This window comes from Alligator mississippiensis, chromosome 2, assembly GCF_030867095.1.
Source record: "Alligator mississippiensis isolate rAllMis1 chromosome 2, rAllMis1, whole genome shotgun sequence".
In the NCBI taxonomy this organism is placed as follows: Eukaryota; Metazoa; Chordata; order Crocodylia; family Alligatoridae; genus Alligator; species Alligator mississippiensis.
In genome coordinates, this window is record NC_081825.1 from 105402822 (window position 1) to 105427263 (window position 24442).

Sequence of the window (24442 nt, forward strand, 5' to 3'; positions counted from 1 at the left end):
GCCCTAGTGGATATAGCCTTAAGTGGCAGGGTGGTGAGTAAGGGCTGTGCCCTCAGCTGTCCTGCAGCTCCAGTGGTCACCATTGCTGCCAGCCCAAGGCAAGTCTGCCTGCTTTAGACAATCCTGACCAGATCATCTTTAAAATCTGGCCTGGCCAGAAAACGGCACTGCGAACTTGACTCATCCCATTTTGCAATGTTAACTCTCTGAATATACAAACCGCGTTAGACTGAAAGAAACACTCATGTATTATCTACTTATAAAAGGTCATAACAAACGCTCTAATCCAATTTTAAAAACATGTAAGGCTTTATCTTGAATTTACAGACTACTTCGGGTGCAGCCAAGCAACTTGGGAATGTGCAAGTCTGAACATTTTGATCTCTAGCCTTCATGGACTTACATACAGTAGAGAAACTGGATAATCACCAGCTGTTCCAAATCTGAAGCCAACATTACTGAATACCTAGGGCTGTGAGCATACCCAGTTAAAAAGCTATTAGCTAATATCCAGCTCTTTAAGTCAGTGGATCAATAGTTTTCATGGATTTCATTATTCAAGTACAATAACCATAAAGTACTTGACTTAATTAGTTCTCTCACCTACCTTTCCTGAAGTATATCTCAAAGGCAAAAAGATGGGTCTCTATTTTGTTCTTTACCAAATTCTTCAATGGTGTTAAAAATTTAATGGCTTCTTCCAAAGGTGCCTCAACCTAAGGCGGCAAGAATATTTTCATTATGTGACACAGAAAACAAAACAGACTTTCTCCTTTAAAAATGGGAATGAAATTCTGAGGCTGAGGTCAGAGCAGCAAGATGACTGGTCTCATGAGGCGATGCCCTGGATGTCTAGACCACCCATATACATATACAGCAACATTCAAAATAAACAAGCAGGCACCATTATATATCAATGTGGACTGTTGATATATCCACATATTTGAGAGAAAGGGGGTGCTAATCATGAAGGCACAAAGTTCTGTAGTGACATAACAGCATATTAACGGTGTAGACTTAACGGTGGGGGTCTACTACAGACCACCCAACCAGGGAGAAGAGCTAGATCGGGAATTCTCAGGTCAGCTTGCGAAGCCAGTTAAGTCAAACGATGTGGTCATCATGGGTGACCTAAACTACCCGGACACCTGCAGGGAAGAGCAGTCAGCCAGGTCTGACCGCTCACAAAGGTTCCAAGCCAAGTTACAGGACCTCCACCTAACCCAGGAAGTGCACAGTCCCACCAGGGGAAATGCCTTGTTAGACCTGGTCCTGGCCACAAGCGATGACCTGGTGAGGAGGCTGCGGGTGCTCGACCACCTCGGAGATAGTGATCATCGTCTACTGGAATTCATCACCCAGCGGAGGGTGGCAAAGGCCTGCAAGACAGCAGCCCTGGACTTCAGGAGGGTGGATTTCATTGAGCTAAGGAGACTAGTCAGGGAGGCACTGAGGTCCCGGAGGGGTGGGAGTCTAAGAAGAGTGGTCATTCCTGAAGGAGACAATCCTCCAAGCACAAAGGGTGGCAATCCCAACACAAGTCAAAGGGGGCAAGAGTACTCAAAAGCTCCCATGGCTAACCAAAAGCATTCAGGCACGTCTCAAAGCTAAAAAGAAGGTGTATACCCAATGGAAGGGAAGGGCCATCACCAGGGAGGACTATACCACCGTTGCTTGGGATTGTAGGGGGGCTGTTAGGAAGGCTAAGGCAGAGATGGAACTGGGACTAGCGACCCACATCAAGGATAACAAGAAGTCTTTAAGTACATAGGGGGTAAAAAGAAGGTTCCGGGTAACGTGGGGCCTCTACAGGACACGCTAGGAAATCTGGTAGTCTCACCAGACGACAAAGCTAACCTATTTAACAACTTCTTTGCCTCCATTTTTCTGAGCAGGGACCAGGTCATCCCCCACACTGGGATCCCCAATGGTCCCAGGGGAGGCACAGCCAGGCCCAGGGTCAGAGAGAACCTAGTCGGGGAACTTCTGGTGGCTCTGGACGTGTTCAAATCAGCAGGTTCTGATGATCTCCACCCCAGAGTGCCGAGGGAATTAGTAGAGGTCATTGTGGGACCCCTGGCACAGCTTTACGAGCACTCATGGTGCTCTGGCAATGTGTCAGAGGACTGGAAAAGGGCCAATGTGGTCCCCATTTTCAAAAAAGGGAGAAAGGAGGACCCAGGAAATTATAGGCCTGTTAGTCTTACCTCAGTCCTGGGGAAGCTCTTTGAGAAAATTATCCAGGTGCTCATCTGCAAGGGGCAAGCAGGGGAGTGTATGCTAAGGGGCAACCAATATGGGTTCATTAGAGGCAGGTCCTGTCAGACCAACCTGGTGGCCTTCTATGTCCAGGTCACAAAATCCTTGGATGCAGGTGTAGCGGTGGACGTAGTCTTTCTGGACTTTAGGAAGGCCTTTGACACTGTCTCTCATCCCATTCTCATTAAAAAATTAGGAGATTGTGGTGTTGATTCCTACACAGTCAGATGGGTCGCCAATTGGCTGAAGGGCCGCACCCAGAGAGTGGTGGTGGACAGGTCATTTTCAACCTGGAGGGATGTGGGCAGTGGGGTCCCCCAGGGCTCGGTCCTTGGGCCCACACTGTTCAACATCTTCATCAGTGACTTGGACGAGGGAGTAAAAAGCACCTTGTTTAAATTCGCAGATGACACTAAGATGTGGGGAGAAGTGGGCACGCTAGAAGGGAGGGACAGGCTGCAATTGGATCTGGACAGGTTACAGGGGTGGGCGGATGAGAATAAGATGGGATTCAATACTGGCAAGTGCAGGGTACTGCACCTAGGGAGGAAGAACCAGCAGCATACCTACAGGTTGGGGAACTCCCTACTTGTCAGCACAGAGGCAGAAAAGGATCTTGGAGTCATTATAGACTCCAAGATGAAAATGGGCTGCCAATGAGGGGATGCAGTCAGGAAGGCTAACCACACCTTGTCACGCATCCACAGATGCATCACGAGCAGGTCCAAGTAGTTGATCCTCCCCCTCTATGCGACATTGGTCAGGCAGAAGTTGGAGTACTGCGTCCAGTTCTGGGCACTGCACTTCAGGAGGGATGTGGATAGCATCGAGAGGGTCCAGAGGAGGGCTACTCGCATGATCGGGAGACAGCAGAGGAGGCCCTACAAGGAGAGGCTACGAGACCTGAACCTCCACAAGAAAAAGCTGAGGGGGGATCTGGTGGCTGTCTATAAATTGGCCAAGGGAGACCAGCAGGCAATGGGGGAGTCCCTGTTCCCCTGAGCACTACTGGGAGCAACAAGGAATAACGGCCATAAGTTGACAGAGACTAGATTCAGGCTAGATATCAGGAGGCACTACTTCACAATCAGGGCGGCTAGGATCTTGAACCAACTTCGAAGGGAAGTGGTGCTTGCTCCTACCCTGGGGGTCTTCAAAAGGAGGCTAGACAGACACCCTGCCGGGGTCATTTGACCCCAGCATTCTTTCCTGGCCATGGCATGGGGTCGGACTTGATGATCTGCTCAGGTCCCTTCTGACCCCACCGACCATGAAACTATATAACCTACCTTCCAGGAACTTTATAAAAAACAGCAGCAACGGCTGTGTAGTTAAGCTTGCAGCTGAACTTGGAAAGCAAACATAAGGCCTTCACTTACAACTCCACACACAGGAATTAGAAGTTCATATGCTGAAATCTGCTGACTCAATTTTTTTTTTTTTTTTAAATTAGTGCCCAGTGAGGTGACGCACCATTCAAGGAGCACTACAACAAGTGATCCATATCATGGCAGCTCATGGTTTTCACTAACAGGAACAAAAAGCCCAGATGGGAAAGAGGAACTAAAGATCTACGCCAGACTTAATGTTTTCCTAGACTCTCTACCAGACAACTCTCCTGGTTTAGCAGCAGCAACTCACCAATATAGGTCCTCAGCTTGAGTACAGACCCAGACAGTGATTTCCTGGTACAGGTCTCCCTCGCTTTATACTGTACGTGTCTCTGGAAAACGGCGCATAACTCAAATTTGCATAAAGGTACAAGGTAACAAATAGGGATATGTTCCAAGGTCTCGACTGTACTGACTCCCAGACCCATTTCTACCACTTTTACAAGACAATTTGATACTCACCAACAGCAGACAGTACACACAAGCACAGGGCACTATCATAATGCGGATAGCAACTACAGAAACACGTGTCGCAGACAACAAGTGAGGAGCACAGATCCACACAGGAGACTACATTTTGATGTGCGTCACTCCTACAATGCAGCGCACAAAGCAGCTTACTATGGGCTTCCATCACACTGGTTACACAGGAGTGAATTTACCTCACATATAACCAAAAATTTGTTATAAAAAGGGTCATCGCATAAGAGCGAATTCGCACATACAGAACCTGCATAAAGCAAGGGAAACGTGTACCAAGATTCTTTTTAACGCATGTGACCCACTTGTAAAAATGAATGGCTTGACATCACCCTACTGGCAACAGGGGATGAGAAACTATCACCTGAATCTACTGGTCATCTTCATAAAAGAAGCAGAGTTGTAATCATGTACTTCTGTTTCTCTGATGGGACCTGTACTATGATTCCTTAGAGCCCACCCGAAGAAAGTTAGTTTCAGTTGAGAGTAAAGCAAAGAACGCTTTGGAGCAGGAGCTTGTTAGTCTAATTCCACGAGAAAGTCTTTCCATCTTATCGCAGAGGGATGTATAACCGTATACCTGGAAATTGCCAGCCTACGGGCAGAAAAATCCTTAAAAAAAGGTGGGAAAGTAAGTGTCAAATGAGTTCAGCTGGAATGACTAATTAATTTTTCTGACATGGAAGATGATAGGCATCTGAAGCAAAGGAGCTGTTCTGTCAGAGATGCCTGGCCAACAGGCAGCAAGGACAGGCTAGGATATACCATCTCTCCCCTTTTAGGGATTAGAAACCCAAGGCTAAAACACATATTTACTATGACTTTCTGCTGTATAAAATATGCCCTTAACTCCTAATGCTAGACTCAGATATCTAATATCTAGAAACTGACAGAAATCAAGAAGTGCCAGTTGTTGCTCATATCATTGGCAATGAGTTTTTATTTAACACACTTCTTTGGAAAAGGTCAAATACCAATTTTAGTCATTTATCAGATGGGACTGCCTTGAGGATTAGGATTTGTTTGTATTTTTTTGTTTTGTTTAGTATTCTTATGAGAAAGATGCTGAACACCTTACAGGATTTCTACTATTTCTTTACACGTTTGCATATAAAATTATGAGGCATGTACAAATTCATAGTAATGGCATGCATAGATTAGCCACACATTTGTTCACCTAAGCTATTTGAAAAGTCCACCTCTAAGAGCATTAACAGAATTCAGAAAGATAATTAACAGAGACACAAATATACTGCTTCATTCTAAAACAGTGTTCCAGGGCTCAAAACTACATTATCAGTATAAAAAAGCAAAAGCTAAGCTACAAGTCTTCCGTATCTATATCCCTTTTCCATTCAAATGCAGTTCATTCCTATTCTATCTAGAAATTCTCAATATTTTACTTGCCTCATTCATCTTGGATGCATAACCAGTAATATTGGTCTACTCTTAACAATTATTCAATCTTTGCTAGCATTATGTGCAAGTGTAATGTGCATTAGTGTAATTCCTTTTTCAAATATTTAAAATTCGAGCTCATCCAAACTATTTAGATGCATAACAAATCAATTTTTCAGGTCACTGACTTCCTTTTCATGTTACCATATGCTTTCAGTTAACCTCAACCTCACCAAATTCAAGTTCTTTACAAAAGATGAAGAGCTGACCAGTTTCCAACCTAAGCTTCTCATATTTTATTTATACTTTTCAATTTTTTCCCCTTTATACAATTTCACCCAAAGCCTATTTTAATTACATGATGTCTTTTCAAATACTGTCTCTCATCTACCTATTAGTTTGAGTATAAACTAATCCTTAATTCTTAATTCAGGGGCTGCCAACCTGCGAAGTGGTCTAATCTGGCATGGGGAAATCAATGGCATGGAGGTACACTTTGCCACCCTCTGCAATGCTCCCCTCCCACTGCAGAGCCTGCTGCCCTGCCATATCTACACTTACCCTTGCTACAGAGTGGCTGGAGATCTGCAATGAGTGAAAGCACAGGCAGCTGCAGAGTTTTGTGGCCTGCAGTCAGTGGGGGCCAAATTGTGAATGGCAGCCTCTGCTAGTAAATGGTTGCCAAGCTGTCTTAGTCAAATCACAAACCATCCTTCCAGTCTAAAAGCAACCCCAAGTGAATTCATCTAGGTTTCCTCACTCAATGAAAATACTCATTATCTGTGTTCTTGTCCTACCAGTTCCACAAATGCTGTGCAACTCAAACACATGCATATTACTATGTGTAATGAAGAACATAACGATTAATCTCTTGCATACAGAGATTTACAACCTGTTTAACTTGAAGGCAGACCTAATTTAGTGACCTAGAAAAGATGTTTGTACCGTATAAGGAATAGGTGCCAAACAGTTCCTGTTGCAAGGTATACTGCTGTCTTTGAAGGCTGAGAGACTGAAGTAATTCTTCCATAATATCTGTTGCTTAAATGCATTCTGAGATAAGAGGCCCAGAAACCGTTTTTTGAAACAGTGGCACTTAAAAATGTAAGCCACATATTGTTACATTTTATTTGCACAGCTCTTCTATGTGTATATTCAATGTAGTACATTGAGCCATGTTCAGTGTTGTGCTAAGCAAGTACCTTTGCTAGTTTCTCAGGGATAAGTTCCTCTTTAGGTCCTCCAATTTCTTCATCATCATCATCTTTCTTCTTCTTTTGATTCCTTTGCTGCTTTTCTTTCTCCGCATTCTTCTTCTCTTCCTCCAGTTGTGCTTTCTTCTGTGCTCTTCGTTGCTTATTGCGTAGCTTCTTTAGCTCCTTATCAGACATATTTGCTGTACACAGAGTATGTTTCAACAGAAAACGAGATTATACATAGAATATCATGACATTTAAGTTGCACACAAGTTCCTACCTCAAACCACGGCCACCTACCGTGGCTACTTTCTGAATTCAGAAATGATTCTCATTTACATGCACTGATAGATTAGCCACAACAGAATGGAAGAACTAGGCCACTGGGAGCCAATCTTTTAGGCAAGTGTGCTGAAGTAAGCCTGTACCCTCTGAGTACCACTGTGTTCCCACTCTTCTGCTTTCTGTCCCCTGTCCAATCTGCTGTGTCCCACTTGTGGCATGGGTGCCGCAAGTGGTTGGCCACCCCCTAAACTAGGTAGTATAGCAAATAATGCTGGAAGATCCCACTGAGAACTGAGATGTTAAGTGACTTAAAGTTGACTGCAGAAGTCAGAACCCAAGGAGCGTCTACCCTGCTATAACAACTAAAGAAAAAAATTAAGACAATTAGCCATTTCAGCAAAAGAGGTAAAAACTAAATCTTGACATATACAGTTATTCTGCCTAACCTTTAATGTCCCAGATTAAGAGGAAGGTTTAAGATCATGCTGCCTCGTTTTACATTTAATTCACATTTCCTTCATAATCAAAACACACTGGAAAACCATTTTAAAATGAACATCAAAAGAAAAAAAGTGACCTGCAAAAATAAAAATAACTACTGCATTTGCACCCTTTTTATCTTGACCCTCAAATTATCGAAGTAAAAAAAGACAGGGAGAGATTTCAGTGAACTGTTGAAATCTTCTTTTAACTCTTTTATTTTTAAGATTTAACACACTCCTTTCTGCCCCATAAATCCCCAAAACAAGTCACCCAATTTTTTCTCTAGGTAATAGAATTTTTTTCATTATTATTACTCTTAAAATATCAGTCTTAGTCTTTATATATAAGAATAATGGCACAACTCCATTTTTCTAAAAAAATTGCAACTTGCCTCTGAATTCTAATAAAATGTACTTAAAAGGAGAGCTGCTTCAAATGCAACCCTGTAGATTTGTTATGGTAGAAAAAGAGACAATGAAATACAGCAGGTCTTGCTCATTCTCAAAATTGTTTGCATATTTTTTATTCTTGAATTTCTTGAAGAGAGAAAAGACCATTTTATACCTGCCTTATTAAAACAGAATTTAGCTACTACTTGTGTTGCATAAATAGAATGCACAGTAACTTTTTTTTTTTTTTAAATAGAGCATCATCATTTACTTGTTACAGGCCAACTAATGGCTTCCTGACTGATAAATGCTATAACTATGCAATAATTTACTGGGAAATGTCAAACAAGAAAGCTAGGTATTTACAGTATATTCACCAGCCAGTTGAAGTACACACACAAATCCAATATTATACCTGTATCAGCTTCGTGTTCTTTATTCTCATCTGTTAGGGGGTTATCATGAAGTTTCAAATATATTTCTATGGCAATTCGTGCTGCCTTGAAGTAAAACGGATGCTGTCGAAGTACATCTTCTAGCTTTAACAAATCCACATAAGACCTAAGTGTAATCTTCCTCATACAGTAAGTGTGGAAGTCAAACTGGTCATCTGTGATTTCTACAAAATGCTAACACAAAACAATGTTATTTAGCAAGCACTCAGAAACAGAAACAACATTTCATATATTTAACTTTTTTGAAGAAAATGTAAGGGTGGGGGGGGAAGTCCATCTTCAATAGTCAACTCGAAAATGTCAGAGTTTTGGTACTTTGCATCAAAAAAATCTGATGAAAAACAGACTTGACTTTCAGGAGCAATGGAAATTCCTCCATAAACTCCCATATTTATCTATATTCTCAAGATAAGGAAATATATAACAATGATATTGTTATCAAAAGATACTAATATAATTAGTTGCCTTGTAATAACTTGCGTCTCTCTGATTCTGTAGGAATGCAAGCATAGCAAATCCTCTCAGTCAGACTTTATGGTACTTTGGGACTGTGCACAGCATTATACATGGTCTTGTTTGTGAACATCCATGTAAAGTAACCCCTGATTTAGGTATCTTAATGCTGCTCATAATATTTCCACCAAGCACACCTGCACTACTGACATGAATAAGATTAAGTTTGCAGGACTGCATCTTAAATAACAGCAGTTACAAGTTTAGACAAGGGTTTGGAAGGCTACAAACCACAAAGATTTACAGAAGTACAAAATGTAAACACTGATGTTCAGATGCAAAAATGTCATTACAGTAAAGCTAAACTAGAAATATTAGATTGACGTTTACTAGGTACATACTCTCTCAATTTCATGGCATTTCTTAAGTGCTTCTCCAAATTTATTCATTGCTTTATAAGCCTGGGCACATTCTGTCTGGAACCACATGCACTGCATTTCATTCAAGTTTTCTACAGCTGAGGTTCCTTCCTAAAAGCAAAAATGGAAATATTAGAAATATTTCAAAGTCATTTTAAAAAAAGGTCACATTACAAGCAGTACCATCACAATTTTTGAACATGTATAAAATAAATGTCATATGTAAAAGTACATATACAAATATGACGTTAAGAAAAACAGCTTTCAAAATCATCAACTCAAATGACAGAAAATACCAAAAATTAAGGTTTCCCTGTTAATTTGGCCTCCTAGGTACACAGACATTTCACTAAAGTCTTTAACAGCATGATCATAAACTTTTTTTTTTTTTTTTTTTTTTTTTTTTTACACAAGATCTCTTCATCAAATCAGGGCACAGAATGGATGTAATGAAGGGTGAATAGGGAAGAAGCTCCACCCTTACGTATTTTTACATTTGGAATTCCTTTTTTTTTTTTTTAATTTTAAAAACCTTCATAAATCAAATCCAGACCAAAAAAAATCCAAAAAGAATGCTCCTATGAGATGTTTCTAATACATGAATATGTACAGCATCAACCTCAAATTGTATTTTAAAAAATTTAACTTCAGGGTGCACTTCACTGGTGCAGTTTGCCTGCTCTACGTTAGTTCTACAAAGCAGCTGGAGCTTAAAGACCAGTTAAACTGGGTTTACAGCAACTCTGCCCTGTCAGCAGAACGCAAAACAACTGAGTGTATCAACCAGTTTTACCCTCCCTTCTCAGGCTCCTGCCTTGTCTGCATACACCCCAAATTCTTCTTCCTGTTTCCCCATACATCCTCTGCTTAGGCACACCTGTTTTTTCTCTCCTGTCTCCCAAAAGGAAGGGAGAAGCAGGTTAATGACAGCAACCTAAATCCTGGCTAATGCCAACACAGCTCCATTGGTTGTACCACTTTTGAAAGAAAGCAATACTTTGCGAATACTGTGAAAACAGCATGTCAGCCCATATTGCAAAATAACCTTTTATTTAAAAATGGCAACAAGTGATTACTCATGCTTAAAAGAAATCTTAAAATGTATTTTACACAACAAGATTTCACTGACTTTTGACTGACTCTACAAGTTTTTTTATAAATTAAAAATGAGAACCCACATAAAACTATATTTGTCCATGCCATAAGTTACAAGGCAAAATAAAATGAGCATGCAGAATGCAAATTTTTACTTCCACCTAACTCTGACTTCTCTTGAGACCTCAAATAAAATGAACCTTGCCTTGAAGGCCATCAGGCACAGAGCACTGACCAGGGGGTATGGAAGGATATTACTGACCAGAGGACTGAAAGAGATGAACAGACCTCAGTGGCCCTTTCCCAACCGATGACATGGAAACCATGAGGAAAGGCTGTTATCCCGGGAATGGGAGAGACCCTGTTCCCCTGAGCACTACCAGGAGTAACTGGGAATAATGGCTATAAGTTGACTGAGAGTAGGTTCAAGCTGGACATCAGGAAGCACTACTTCACAGTCAGGGCAGCTGGGATCTGAAACCAACTTCCAAGGTAAGTGGTGCTCGCCTCTACCCAGGGGGGTCTTCAAAAGGAGGCTAGATAATCACCTTCCTGGGGTCGTTTGACCCCAGCATTCTTTCCTGCCCACGGCAGGAGGTTGAACTTGACAGTTTCGTAGTTGGCAGGGGTCGGAAGGGACCTGAGCAGATCATCAAGTCCGACCCCCTGTGGGGAAGAAAAAATGCTGGGGTCAAACAACCCTGGCAAGGTGTCTATCTAGCCTCCTTTTAAAGACCCCCAGGGTAGGAGCAAGCACCACTTCCCTTGAAAGTTGGTTCCAGATCCTAGCCCCCCTGACTGTGAAGTAGCGCCTCCTGATATCTAATGATGATCTGCTCAGGTCCCTTCCGACCCTACGAACTATAAAACTATGAGATCTGGGAGAAAAAAAGGATTCAAGAGATATTCCTATGTATCTTGAAGGAATCTTGAAGAGTTAATGTTAAACTTACTGAATTTACTTAAGTTTTTAGCAAATTCTCTCTCCATTTGAAGTGCTGTGCTTGTGGGGAGCATATGCTATAATTTTCATACACGGCAGATGTTAAGTCCATGCGTTAAGTGCAAAAGAATCATCTTAACTAAGGACTCATTATCTAGTCACAGCAATACTAGTAAAAGTAAACAACCAGAGTAGTTTGAACTGTGACAGGGAGGACAGCAGGGAGTAAAGCTTATAAATGATCAAAATAGAGATTCCAAAACAAGTCACCATAAGGATACTTTACATGTGATTATGCTACATCTATTAACTGAAAACTATAGTAAACAGAACAAACCCTTGTAAACTTAGAACACATTTCTTCTGCCTCTTTAATCAAGTTGGCTTTCAACATGTATTTTGCACATTTGGAGTTGATAAATCTGTCTGCTGTGTCCAAGGCCTGGGCCTCATCCATCCACCTTGCAGCTTCTTTAATATTCCCAGCATGCTTTAAAAGAAATACAAATCAAGTAAGGAAGTTGTAAAATGCATACAAGTTATCCTTTATTCACTCATCCACCCTTCATTAATATAATAAAGCCAGGCACCAAGTGTTTCTCTTTAAGACTGTTAAACAAATCAAGATCCCAGCAATGCAATTGTATATTATGGCATTACTGTCCCCTTATTTATTCTGCCTGGACATCAAGATGACTTTTTAATCCATACTTTGCAAAAGACAAATCCACTGCATCTTTGAAAAATAAGTTCTCAGTACAATAAGCTAACTTTGAGTAAGTAGAGAAGCTGGGTGAGATCAGTTGTTGAGACATTATTCAAAATATATGTATCAATATTAGATTTGCCAGGATACGACCTAAACACCACTGTGAAATTAACAGTGTACACTGTAGTAACTTTCTTGGTAATAGTCCATTTACAATCTGAAACAGACTCCTATGTGCGTGTTTTTTTAAAAATCCATTAAAAAATATGGTAGAAGCCTCTCTCTAGATATTAGATTTTGCAAAGGTTTTGCTTATGCAAAACCCCCTCCTCCCTCAGTTAATATTCATACCAAAAAATACAAGACAGTAACAATTATGGTGAAAGGTCTTGCCACAAGAAGCCCACCTGACAGCCAAGAATAAGTCGATCAATGTTACCTTATAGATTTTAGCCTTCACGAGGAAGAGTTCTATCAAGGTGGGAGTACTTTCTATAGCAGCATTTATGTATTCCAGAGCCAGAGATGGCTGCCCGATTTTATCATAATGCTGTGCCAAGTAGTACTGGACCCAGAGTAAAGTGGTTGGGGGTTCTTCTTTACCATCATCTATGGAAAAAACAATAGTAATATTTTCCAATATACCAGAACGTAACACAAGGAATATACTACTGATACAAGTGATGGGAGATTTACTCGCACACACGCACGGTATATGCAGCGCACCAAGAGACTGGAAAGATTATAATTTTCCATATTAGCCTTAAATTATAGCTGTTGAAAGCTATGTGCACATGATCCATGATACTGCAAGAATTCAATCTTGAATGCACTTGAATAGCTTTCACTGCTTCACACAAGTAAAATTAAGCTCACTGCTGACTTGGGACCAATGCCTGACAAACAGAAGTTCCCCAAGTATTACATTTTTTCATGATGTGACACACTATTATATTTGCACTTTAATTTCATTCTGAAATCTCTAATATTTTCAGTGAAAGCCAAGAAGAGAGGCTTCTTCAGACACATGTATACAGAAATGTGCACCAGTTTAAATTTTTAAAACAGTGTGAGTTTGTGTTTAAACATTTAATTCAGTTTCAGTTAAGAAATTCCAGTTTAGCTTAATACTGTAAAGGCAGATGAAGTGAATGATGAGACAAGCTTCTTAAATTAGATTGTACATTTGTCCGTACACAAGACTTCACTGAATTAAAAACACTCTGTATGCAAACTTGTAACAAATAACAATTTTAATTCCAAGGAAAAGTAATTTTGTTCACAGCTTGAGAAGGATTCCAAGATAGTACAGACTGTACTGTCTTTATTCAAATAAAGACGAGCCCCCATATATAAGGACTTTTGACAAGAACACCAGTCATAAGTGAGGGGCTAATTAGCACATGGGTCTTTTGGGGAAGGGGGAGGGAAGAGAAGGGGTGTCTGGAGTACACACACACTCCGAGTCAGTGCTGAGCTGTGCATCACCATGGCTTGAAACATTATTGACTGCTGGAGCCCAGCCCAACTAAATACATGAAGATTGTATTATATAGGTACAAAAGTGCTGCTCAAAAGTGTGTGGTATACCTGTGTTACAACTTGATGTAGTTTCCAAAACAGGTAAAATGCATCAATTCTGGATAAACTAAGTCTATTGGTACACATAGTGATTTAGCTATATGAAATTATTATAGGCATGTTTTTTTCAAAGTTGCCCCTCAATTCTTTGTTCAGGGAGAACAGTCTGACAGCAAGGGGGGCTGCCAGGGGAAGAAATTTTAGGGACAGAAGGCAAGGGGTCTACCTTACCCTTTATACTTATTTATCTTGCTGTAGCAAATCTCATGGCAAGCCTCCAATAATTAGATTCTATACTTGGAAAATTAGAACAAACATGTACATTTTCCATATATAGAATCTAAGTATTGGGGAATTGTCTTATATTCAGGATTGTCTTATATTTGAGTAAATACAGTATAAAGTGCCATAATGGGTCCTCTGAAACCCAGGAAAGTTGCATTTGTAATTTCAGTGAAAGTACCTTAATGACGACTGGAATCTTTCCAGGAAAATCTACCAAATACTCTGTTTTTCCTCTCCTTTCCTTTTTTTTTCTTTTAAATGATAGACTTCGAGTAATAAACCCAGATATCAAAATTTCTCAAGCCTATGCAGACAGCAATAAATGATTCTCATCTCTGATATTTTACATGGTAAAAATTCTTTTGAAAAGGAGACTGACTGGAGGAAGAAGACTGCCAATTACAAGAGAAGCTATGAAGTTTGGATGAGTACATAAGGGTTAAAGATGTAGAAACATTACAGTATTCAAGTTAAAAAAAAAAAAGATGGCTAAACTTCAGTCCATATTTAAGAAAAGTTTCTAGGATTCTCCCCATTTCTTCACTCTTCCCAAGAATACTTGTGTCTACCTCCAAATTAGCAAATTTTACATATAACAGGCACAGTATTTTCATAGAGTATGAAGTCCTTCACACTCACCATTTGGATTAAATAATCGGCAGCTTTTAAGGGAAGTTTCATAACCTACCACCAATTCTTCTATGATTGCTGCCTATACAAAGACAAGACAGAAGTTTATAAAGCAGAAAGTATACTACTAGATTTTTTTTATGACCTAGAACTATCACAGGAAAAAACCCACACCACACAAACAACAACAGTAACAATATACAATAGTGCTGGAAAAAGCTACTGAGATCTCAAGCCAAAAATGAGGCTAAATCTTGTCAGGAAAAAAAAAAAAAGTTGTTTTCATTTCTATAGCTATAACACAAATGAACTATCAAAATGTTCACAGATTTGTTTACCTTCTCTTTATCTTTATACAGTGATCTCAAGGTATTGAACACAGGTGGACAGCCTTTGCTGAAATTCATTCGTAGAAATTTATCAAGGCATTCCTTAAATTTCTCACCTTGGGGGAAAAAAGACCTGTTGATTTTGTTTTACCAAATATTACTTTACAATTCTATTTCTTAAGTTATTAGTAGAAGTTTTAAGAAAAATAAAATATATATGTAGATGCAAACTGGCAGCATCTTCTTGCAAAAAATGCCCTTACCAGATAAAAAATTTAATGGCAATCTTCTCGGAACTAGACCCCTTGGATACTTAGTCCAGGCTTCTTCATAGATCTTTAACCTCTCCAACATATTGGCTAGAATAAAACAAAGTTTGTAAGCCACTAAGGTTTTTGGGTAACTAAAATTTGATTAAACAAAACCCAGAATTATGCAGTAAAGTACTGACTATATGTTTATTTAAGTGAAAGATATTTTGCACTCAGTTCATTTAAAAAATCAGAAAAAGACAGCTTTACGCAAGACAGCATCAGGGAGTTTTTCTGCCAGCTGGCAATAAGAAGCATTTTCCTTTTTTTTTTTTTTATAAAAGGTTTCTCTGTCCCATTCTTGTGTTAAAGATCAAATCAAATATAACTATAAAAGAAGAGCCATGAAGTAGACTTTGTATTTGACAGGTATTTCAAACATGAAGTAAATGAACTGACAAAAAGTTCATATTTCTGTCTGATATTTACATACCTGTAATACCATGACAAAGAAACACAGGAAAAAAATTTTAAATGAATACAGTCCATTCTTTAAAAACCAAAAAAAATCCCAAAAACCACAAAGCAAAAAACCCAAACAACAGAATAAAAAAACAAAACAAAAAAAACACAAAGAACTTTGCCTTCTTTCTACCATTTAGAGTATATTCATAGCCCTTCTATTTGTGTGAGCAGATGACATTTACTGATCTGCCATAACCTGGAGAGGGTCCAGAGAAGGGCAACTTGTATGGTTAAGGGCCTGCAGACCAAGCCCTACGAGGAGAGACTAGAGAAACTGGATCTTTTCAGCCTCTGCAAGAGAAGGTTGAGAGGCGACCTTGTGGCTGCCTATAAGTTCATCACGGGGGCACAGAAGGGAATTGGTGAGTATTTATTCACCAAGGCGCCCCCGGGGGTTACAAGAAATAATGGCCACAAGCTAGCAGAGAGCAGATTTAGACTGGACATTAGGAAGAACTTCTTCACAGTTCAAGTGGCCAGGGTCTGGAACGGGCTCCCAAGGGAGGTGGTGCTCTCCCCTACCCTGGGGGTCTTCAAGAGGAGGTTAGATGAGCATCTAGCTGGGGTCATCTAGACCCAGCACTCTTTCCTGCTTAAACAGGGGGTCGGACTCGATGATCTATTGAGGTCCCTTCCGACCCTAATATCTATGAATCTATATTCCTTTTTACTAGATGAACACAGACAGGACACCAAAGAACAAAGTCATGAAAGTCTTCCAAAGTTACAATGACAAAAATATGCCATTACTTTTAAAAACCAAAAGCTAAACTATAAGTCTCAAAGTGGATTAGAAGTTTTCAGTGTATAGGTAAATCCCAACTGGGCAAAAATAGCTTTGATGCTCCTGTTACAGCAAGAATCATTACCAGGTTTCAGTGCCTTTTCTAAGCCTTTGTAGTACACCCAGTTTTCAGGATTCCTTTCTTGCAATCCTCTGTACACCTCAGCTGCTTCTTCTGGCCTGAAGAGTTGTAACAGAAGTTCTCCTGTTTAAAATTCATAAAGGTATACAGACAATGTGAGGAAGAAGGCACCAACTAAACATTTGTCAGTAAGCATTTCTCTCTCTCTCTCAAAAAATAAATTCAAACTACAGAGATGAATTTAGAATGGTAGAGATATACTGCATAACTGGCACTATGAACTAACACATGCATTTGATAATAAAGTCAAATTTTGAGATAAAAGTTTCCATGACATAACTACAGGAGTGTAGGCTGTAGCCATGTTGGTCTAAGCACAAGAGCAGACAAGGTTCTTTGGGTGAATCTGATATCTTTTATTAAACCAACTTAAATAGTTGGAAAAAACATTTTTAGCAAGCTTTCAGGTTTAAAAACCCTTCGTTAGGCTGAGGAAGCCTCTGCAGTTGGTGTGTGCTCTTCCTGGATGGAATGACTAGTAAAGAAGCCAGAGGCTGGGCTGTATGCATGCCAGACAGGCAGTCAGTAAGCTTTCTAAAAAAAATTTTCCTCAACTATTTAAGTTGGTCTAATAAAAGATATCAGATTCACCAAAAGAGATGTGGATAACCTTGAGAGGATGCAGAGGTGGGCCACTCATATGGTTAGGGGCCTGCAGGTAAGGCCCTATGAAGAGAGACTGAGGGACCTGTATCTCTTCAGCCTCTGCAAGAGAAGGCTGAGAGGTGATCTTGTGGCCATTAAGAAATTCATCAGGGGTGGGAGGGTCAGTAAGAAATTGGAGATGCTATGTTTAACAGGGCACCCCTTGGAATAATGAGGAACAATGGCCACAAACTGATGGACAGCAGATTTAGGTTGGACATCAGGAAGAACCTCTTTATGGTAAGGGTTGCCAGAATCTGGAATGGGCTTCCAAGAGAGGTGGACCCCCTACCTTGGGGGTCTTTAGGAAGAGACTGGACAAGCACCTGGCTGGGGTAATATGACCCCAGTGCTCTTTCCTGCCCAGGGTAGGGGGTCGGACTTGATGATCTACTGAGGTCCCTTCTGACCCTAACAACTATGAAACCTTGTCGGCTCATGACATAACTAAAACTTTTAATGAGTTGCTGGCTACAGGCTTCTGAAAGGAGTCAGACACAATTAAAAGTAAAGAACAAAAATATTAAATAAAAATGTTGATTAAGACCAAACTAAAACTATCCAATTTTAACTACAAAAAACAATTAATGATGGTACAAGGTGCTCTATGTTTATAACACTGTTCATTTAATTTGAAATTCAAGGATGGGTTTTCACACTGCTTAGTAAAGCTAACAAAAGATAAGCAAATTCACAAGTTAGACTGACAGTTCTCAGTAAGATTCTCCAGGTAAATCCTCAGTTTTATCGTCATATAAGTTTGGCTATATGGAGGTAGTAACTAAGAAAGAATTTGAACCAACATGCCAGCTGATCTGCAAGCCAAAAGAGAATCCAAATAGTTATTTCATGGTAACATTGGCTCAGCAGTGCTAAGCAAATGAAAAGCGATTTTATGTAGTAAGCTAGTCTGACTAAATACAGAAGATGGGAACTAGTGATTATAAGGGAGTCAGTTCAATTAGATTTTCACTAGCTTAGTGCATTTTGCTCTAAAAACAAGATGATAAAATCTCACCTACCTTTCCTCTATCCCACCATGAAAACAGAGTACACAACTTTAGCAAAAGGCAGCATTTGTTACAGAAAACTTAATTTAGTCTAGAGTCTTTCATAAAGTTGACACTAACATGATTTGATGCCAAGAAGAAACAACACTGACCCAACCCATCAGAATGATGGAACCAGAAAATAATGAGGCCATGAAAAAGTGTTCATTGTCAATTCAGTTCTAATTTATAAATGGAAGCATGTTACTCAGTTTTCATATTCCGTTCATAAAAAGTTTCATTATGTCCTTTTCATATGTCAGTAGACTTTTCTATAGCGCTCACTTCCATCTAAAACAACAACAGCCTCCGTTTGACAGATAAAGGGGCTGAAAAACAGAGGTTAATTAATCTGATCAATATCTCAGAATTTTGTGGAAGAACTCCAATTTAGAAGTTTAAGCTTCAAATCCAGTGCTTTGTGCAAAATCTGCCTAGTGTACACACAGTATTACAGATGTTTTAGATGCATGCCCTATTTCAGAAGAGTGATACAATATGCTTAAAACATTATGTGAATATGTAATTAAAGGACTACATAAACATATTCATAAAGGGATAGAGCTACACAGGCTTTAATTAACCTTGGCATTTCCTGACTTAGGTTTTGTCAACAAGTACATCCTTAAATTTAATCCTGGGTTCAATAAAATTGCCACTCTACTGAAGGCTAAGTGTGTAAGCAGGTACAGATCCGAGTCCTGGACCTTAACTATACAATGTCAGTGTCTAACAGCATCTTCAATAACAATATGTTTGAAGGACCTCAGGGGCAGAGAGTATTTTCTTCACAATTTCAAAGCTCTACTGTCTTGTAGAACTACTGCAGTATTTAAGTTTTACAATACTGAATTATTTTGGCTAATTATGGGACTCCTGCTGTTCTTGAGCAGACTACTGGAAGTACCTGCCCTAGATCTAGAAGAGTGGTTTTCCACCCTTTTCGACTAGAGGCACTCCTCCACAACTTGTGAACTAAGTGGCACTCCATTTCAAAAACTAAATTTATTGCAGTGCTTACCTCCTTGCAGAGGAGCCAAGTAGGGAGCCTGAGCCTGCCCTTATCTGTTCATTTCCTCACACTCCCTAAGGCATCTCCAGCATACCCTGGCACCCTGGTTGAGAGTCACCATCTTAGATTGTGGCAGCTAAGTAAAAGCTGGTTACCCACCATGACATTATTTTTTAAGAAGATGGTATAGTAATTAAGCATTAAGGCTGTGCGAAACAGCACCATTCTGTTTTGACTTGCGTTTTGAGGTTTCGATGGAACAGTGTTTTGTTTTGAATTTTGTTTTGATTTGAAACCGCTGTTCTGTTTCATTGCATTGAAACAGTGACGCTTTGACATTTCGCCTATAGGCTATAATGGGGAAGCTCGAAACAGCCTCTCTCATCTGGCAGGCAGATCAGGGGCCTGCAACCCTGGGAGGGCTGCAGGGGCTGCGGGCCCCAATCTGCCTGCCAGATAAGGGAGGGAAGCCAGTAGCCTGGGACCGGGGAGCTGGGGAAGGGAACTGAGCCCAATTGCTCAGGTCCCCTCCCCAGGGCTACTGATTGCGCTGGGGAAGGCAACTCATCCCAGCTGAGCTCAGTTCCTTTCCCAAGCCCGATAACAGTTCTGGGGAGGGGAACTGAGCGATGGGGCTCAGTTCCCTTCCCCTGCGCTGCGATCAGCTTCCCATAGGCTGGCCACAGGAGGCAGGGAGAGCCAAGGCTGTGCTCCCTGGCCAGCTGAGCCACATGGGGCTGCAAAGCAGCTGGGTTCTCCCGTGTCTCCCACCACCTGGCTGCTGGCTGTTTTGAAACGTTTCAACTAGCCTTGTTTTGTTTTGAGGCTGTTTTGAAGCCCTTTGTTTCCTTTCAATTTCAAGCTCAAAACAGCAAAATGAGTTGAAACAGTGTTGAAACAAAACAGCCAGCAAAATTTCACACAGCCCTATTAAGCACCAGAATTTACATGAGATCCATGATAGCATCATCCATATAGTTTCATACTCCTCTACAATTGTGATAAATTTTTTGGAATAAGCTCTTTAAGACAAGGAACTTACACAACAGGGCTGCCACTTACCACCTCAGCTAGAAAGTATCTGAGTAAGTGTTCTGCAATGATTAGAGGGATAGTTTTAATCCTGGTCAATTTAACCAATTCAACTGTTTAAACATTTGCTTCTCTGTTCACTGCACAATTGAAATACACGGTGTGCCATTAAAAGAACATACACTTTAAAAACTGGTTCCTACAGATGTCTTGCCCACACAGATTCCACTCTAGGCACAAGTCTGGTGTGTAAAAAACAAAACAAAAAAACCCCCCCAGCTTGTTTTTGAACAGTAATAGTCATTGCAGGAATGTCTAAACTCCCTCACACTCTATAGGTAGGGACCTTTCGCATTCACAGTGGAAGTAGGGTGCGCTGTGGCTCCTTTAATCCTTCGGGTTCCCCTATGACCTCCTCCTCCACTGACTGGTGGAGCAGCCCCATTTGCAGCTTGCTTCTGATCAGCGAGAAGGCTAAAACTGTGGTTTTAAATATGGTGCTGTTTTTGCCTCCTGCCACTGACTAGCTCAGGGGCCTCAGATGGCTCTGCTGTTTGCTGCTGACTGGCGGGGAGGCAAAAATGGTGCCAAGTTTAAAACTGTGGTTATAGCTTCCCTGCAGATCAGGAGGGAGCAGTGGAGCCCTCTGCTAATCAGCAGTGGGGTGAGGGAAGAAGGTGCACACCAAGGAACATGAAAGATTAAAGGAGCTGCTGCACACTCTACTTCCACTGTGAATGTGGTAGGTCCCTATCTATAGGCTACCACAACCAAAAGTAGCATGGGAAAAACCACAAGAACAGTTTACATCCTCCATAGCAGAAGTCCTTGATATAGGGACCCCAAAATGCTGCCATGAAGAATAGGATGCAGAATCTTTGTAGACAATGCATCTCAATGTATTGGATGGTAACTGACCATTCTTGTGTAGCTGTCCAGAGGGATTCTGTTGATTGCTAGCAAGCAGTTCCCTTGGCTGTAGAGGACTCTCACTTAATAAAGTGACTGCAGGGCCTCTTTACTGAAGTGAGCATCTGATGGAAAAAGCTTGCACCAAGGAAGAGTGGGAGATGGGACAAAACTTCAGGTAGTGGGAGCTAGCCATGAGATAAGTCATGGAAGCTGCTAGCACACATACCAGCACACATTTACTACCACATGTTACTATCAAGGACTGGATAGTCTAAATCAGTGGTGCTAAACCTCTGTCCCAGGGACCAAATCCAGCCAGCAGAGCCAGGCTCCCCACAGCTCTGAAAATTTGGCAGTGGGAGAATGATAGCAGCAGTAGTTGTTCCCAGAGCTGTGGCAATTAACACTGCCATTGCTCCCCTGCTGCCAAATCTCTAGGCCTGTGGGAGCCCTACAGTCAAAATAATACAGCTCCATGTGCCAAATCACACTGGTGTGCAGCCACTCTGTGGCCACCTGCAGACTGACCCCACATGCTAACCTCATGTGGGATCCAGCCCACGGACCAGCCGAACACACAGGACCCAGCCAGGGGGCCAGAGAGGTTGAGCTCCACTGGTCTAAGTAAAGATGGGTTCCTGACTACAAATACTGCAAGTAACTATGAATATAAAGTATTATTTCTTGGCATAAAGTGAGGCTTTATGAAGAAAACAATAAGACCTAGGAATTAAGGCAGTAATACAAGACCAACTTAGAATATAGTTGAAGGATGCCTTTATGAATAGGGTGACCATATGTCCCAGTTTGGTCAGGACAGTCCTGGATTTCATAGGACCTCCAAGCATCCTGGCTGGTGGCAAGTCCTGGATTGGCACCACCCTGCCTGCACCTGCCCAGCCAGGCTCCTCCTGCACAGCAGTTGGAGGTGGAAGGTAAGCTGCACTGAGCATTGCTCCTCCTACCTGGGGTGGGGATCAGCTGGGGTGGGGTGGGGGAGGGGGCTCAGGTAGCTATACGGGGCAGCGCAGGTTGGTGAAAACCAGAGGGCACCGCTCCCAGCCCCTGTCTACAGGGACTGGAGTCTGGTCACGGGGCTCTGAGCTGTCCCACCTCACACAGCTATCAGAGCTCCTGGGAGCCATGCGGTTATGCACATGATTGTGCAGGGGCATGACTTGGTGGGGTCTGTAGAGTGCTCAGACAGCAACAATGCCAATTGGTGCTGGGGAGTGAAGAGACTTGAGCTGCAGCTGGTGCCAGGGAAAGGGGCTCCATGCTCACTGGCTTCGCTTGGCCCAGCCATATACTCCAAGTGTGGACATGGGCAGAAGGTGCCTGTACTGGGAGGGGTAGTGAGGGGCTACAGCATGCTGCAGGCCTAGGCAGGCTCATGCTTCTGCTGCTGCTCTGGCACCAGCCATCGCTTGGCTGCATGCGTGTGCATAAGTATGCGTCTTACCCCATCCTGATTTTCTTCAGAATGATATGGTCACCCTACTTATGAAGCATATGGAGGCTGTATCATAGGGTCTTTATTTTACTGGCCTCCAAAAACATGGTAGGAGGGAGCAGTTAGCCATGGGATCAAATGGGGACCTCCACTAAACTGGTATTGCTGAACTGAAGTCACAATAACAGGACAGCTCCCACCTGTCAAAAAACCATGAAAAAAAGCCCATAAAAGAAAGTTGATATTTCAGGATGGTCAAATACAACATTATTCTGAACAGACAAGGTAAGTTGCTTTATAATTTTTGAGGTATTTAGTCAAAGTCCCATTTCTTTCATGCAACAAATTTTCATTTAATAGAGAGAGACCAGACCTCTTTCAGGAAAGACAGCAAATAATCCAGGATAGATGGAAATTAAGGAGAAAACAGCAGAGCTGTTACTGGCTTGTCCAGAGACTCTCTCTGACTTCATTGCAGAAACAAGATGAATAGAAAGCTCCCCACCTTGCAGGAAAAATCCTGCTCCTCAGCTAGTCTCTACAGAGGAGTCATCCAGCCAGGCGTGGTTCTACAGGGCAGCAACTGGCTGTAGTTTTGGGAGACTAAGTCAGGAAGTAGTGGTAGAATGACAGATGGGTCAGAGTACCAAAACTCCATGTCCCAAGCTGGGGTTAATGGGACAACAATGGAGTGTTTTTTGATTTTCTTGATAACTCAGAAAATGACAAGAATTGGATGGATGGCATTTAACAGCGCAATAGCCCATGTTAGAAGGAATGCATCTATTAACGAACCTAAACTTATATATACAGTAAGCAAACACAAATCATGACAGATATTTTTTCTAATAAAATTAAAATATGTCATGGCAGGTGTCATACTTCCAGTGTTATGATTTTTATTTATTTTTTAGTTCTAAGATGGCAACTCCAAACCAAAAAGTATTTATGGGGAGTCAAGGGGAGGGGCTTCTGGCAGCAAAGGTCAGGGGTTAGGAGGCGGGACTTTCGGTCCCAGTATGGCAACTAGGGGCTGGGGCAACTGTCAAAGGGCATAGCAACCCAATGCAGCATTGAGAGTTTGCCAAAACTTAAGCGGCCCTCCAGCCAAAATAACTGCCTACCTTTGTCCTAGACCAACCTTCCAAAGTGTCTGCAACCCCACCCAACTTGGTGTCATCTGAAATTTTCTAAGTGTCCATTGAGTTCCATCATCTATGCTCTTATATGGTTAGATTCTCAAGGATAAAGAAAGAAAACCTTGAATGTTACCCTTATGACCCTGAGTTTCAAGAAGCCTGTCTACAGCGTGGCTTTATGAAGAAACTGCAGTGTCTAAATCCCAAAATGATGCACCCCAGAACTAGAGTGTCTTGGTAGAAAGAGGCACTGCAAACCTTTACCAGATCTGTCCATCAACTTAACCACCCAATATGACAGGACTATTTATGATGTGCTTGTTGGCACAAATCTCAGCCATCTTTGTAACTGAGGCAGGTCAGGACTGATATGAACTGTCATAAGTGCAAAGTGATGTACTCAGTGTAGCTGAGGTAGATTCACATTGACATGCTGGGTTGTACATGGAGATTAGAAATGGGATGGGATCTACCATCTCCTGGAGATGCTGAAGCAGATATTGCCTCACCAATCTGGAAGGCAATCTTAAATACTCCAATGATCTTCATGAACAGAGCTGTGGTTACAATGGGCCTTTTCTTGTTGATCCTGAGGCCCGTGAGACAAAGGATCATAGGAATTGTTCTGGTAGTTTGCTACAGATTTTCCACAAGAGTTTACCTGCTACTTAGGCTTCTCTCCTGAAGAAGCAGGCTCTTCACCAATAAATTAGATTTT

At 41.4% G+C, this 24442-nt stretch overlaps 1 protein-coding gene across 1 annotated transcript in view; it reads right to left on the reverse strand.

Annotated features, from left to right (window-relative positions):
- Nucleotides 1-24442, reverse strand: part of NAA15 (N-alpha-acetyltransferase 15, NatA auxiliary subunit) — a 68164-nt gene that overhangs the window by 13411 nt on the left and 30311 nt on the right. The window contains exons 7-16 of the mRNA XM_006261714.4: nt 16426-16545; nt 15044-15139; nt 14790-14896; nt 14461-14533; nt 12395-12564; nt 11584-11736; nt 9191-9319; nt 8297-8510; nt 6731-6924; nt 608-716 (exon numbers count right to left, since the gene is read on the reverse strand). Coding sequence (XP_006261776.1) covers nt 608-716; nt 6731-6924; nt 8297-8510; nt 9191-9319; nt 11584-11736; nt 12395-12564; nt 14461-14533; nt 14790-14896; nt 15044-15139; nt 16426-16545 — 1365 coding nt within the window. The remainder of the gene's footprint in view (nt 1-607; nt 717-6730; nt 6925-8296; nt 8511-9190; nt 9320-11583; nt 11737-12394; nt 12565-14460; nt 14534-14789; nt 14897-15043; nt 15140-16425; nt 16546-24442) is intronic.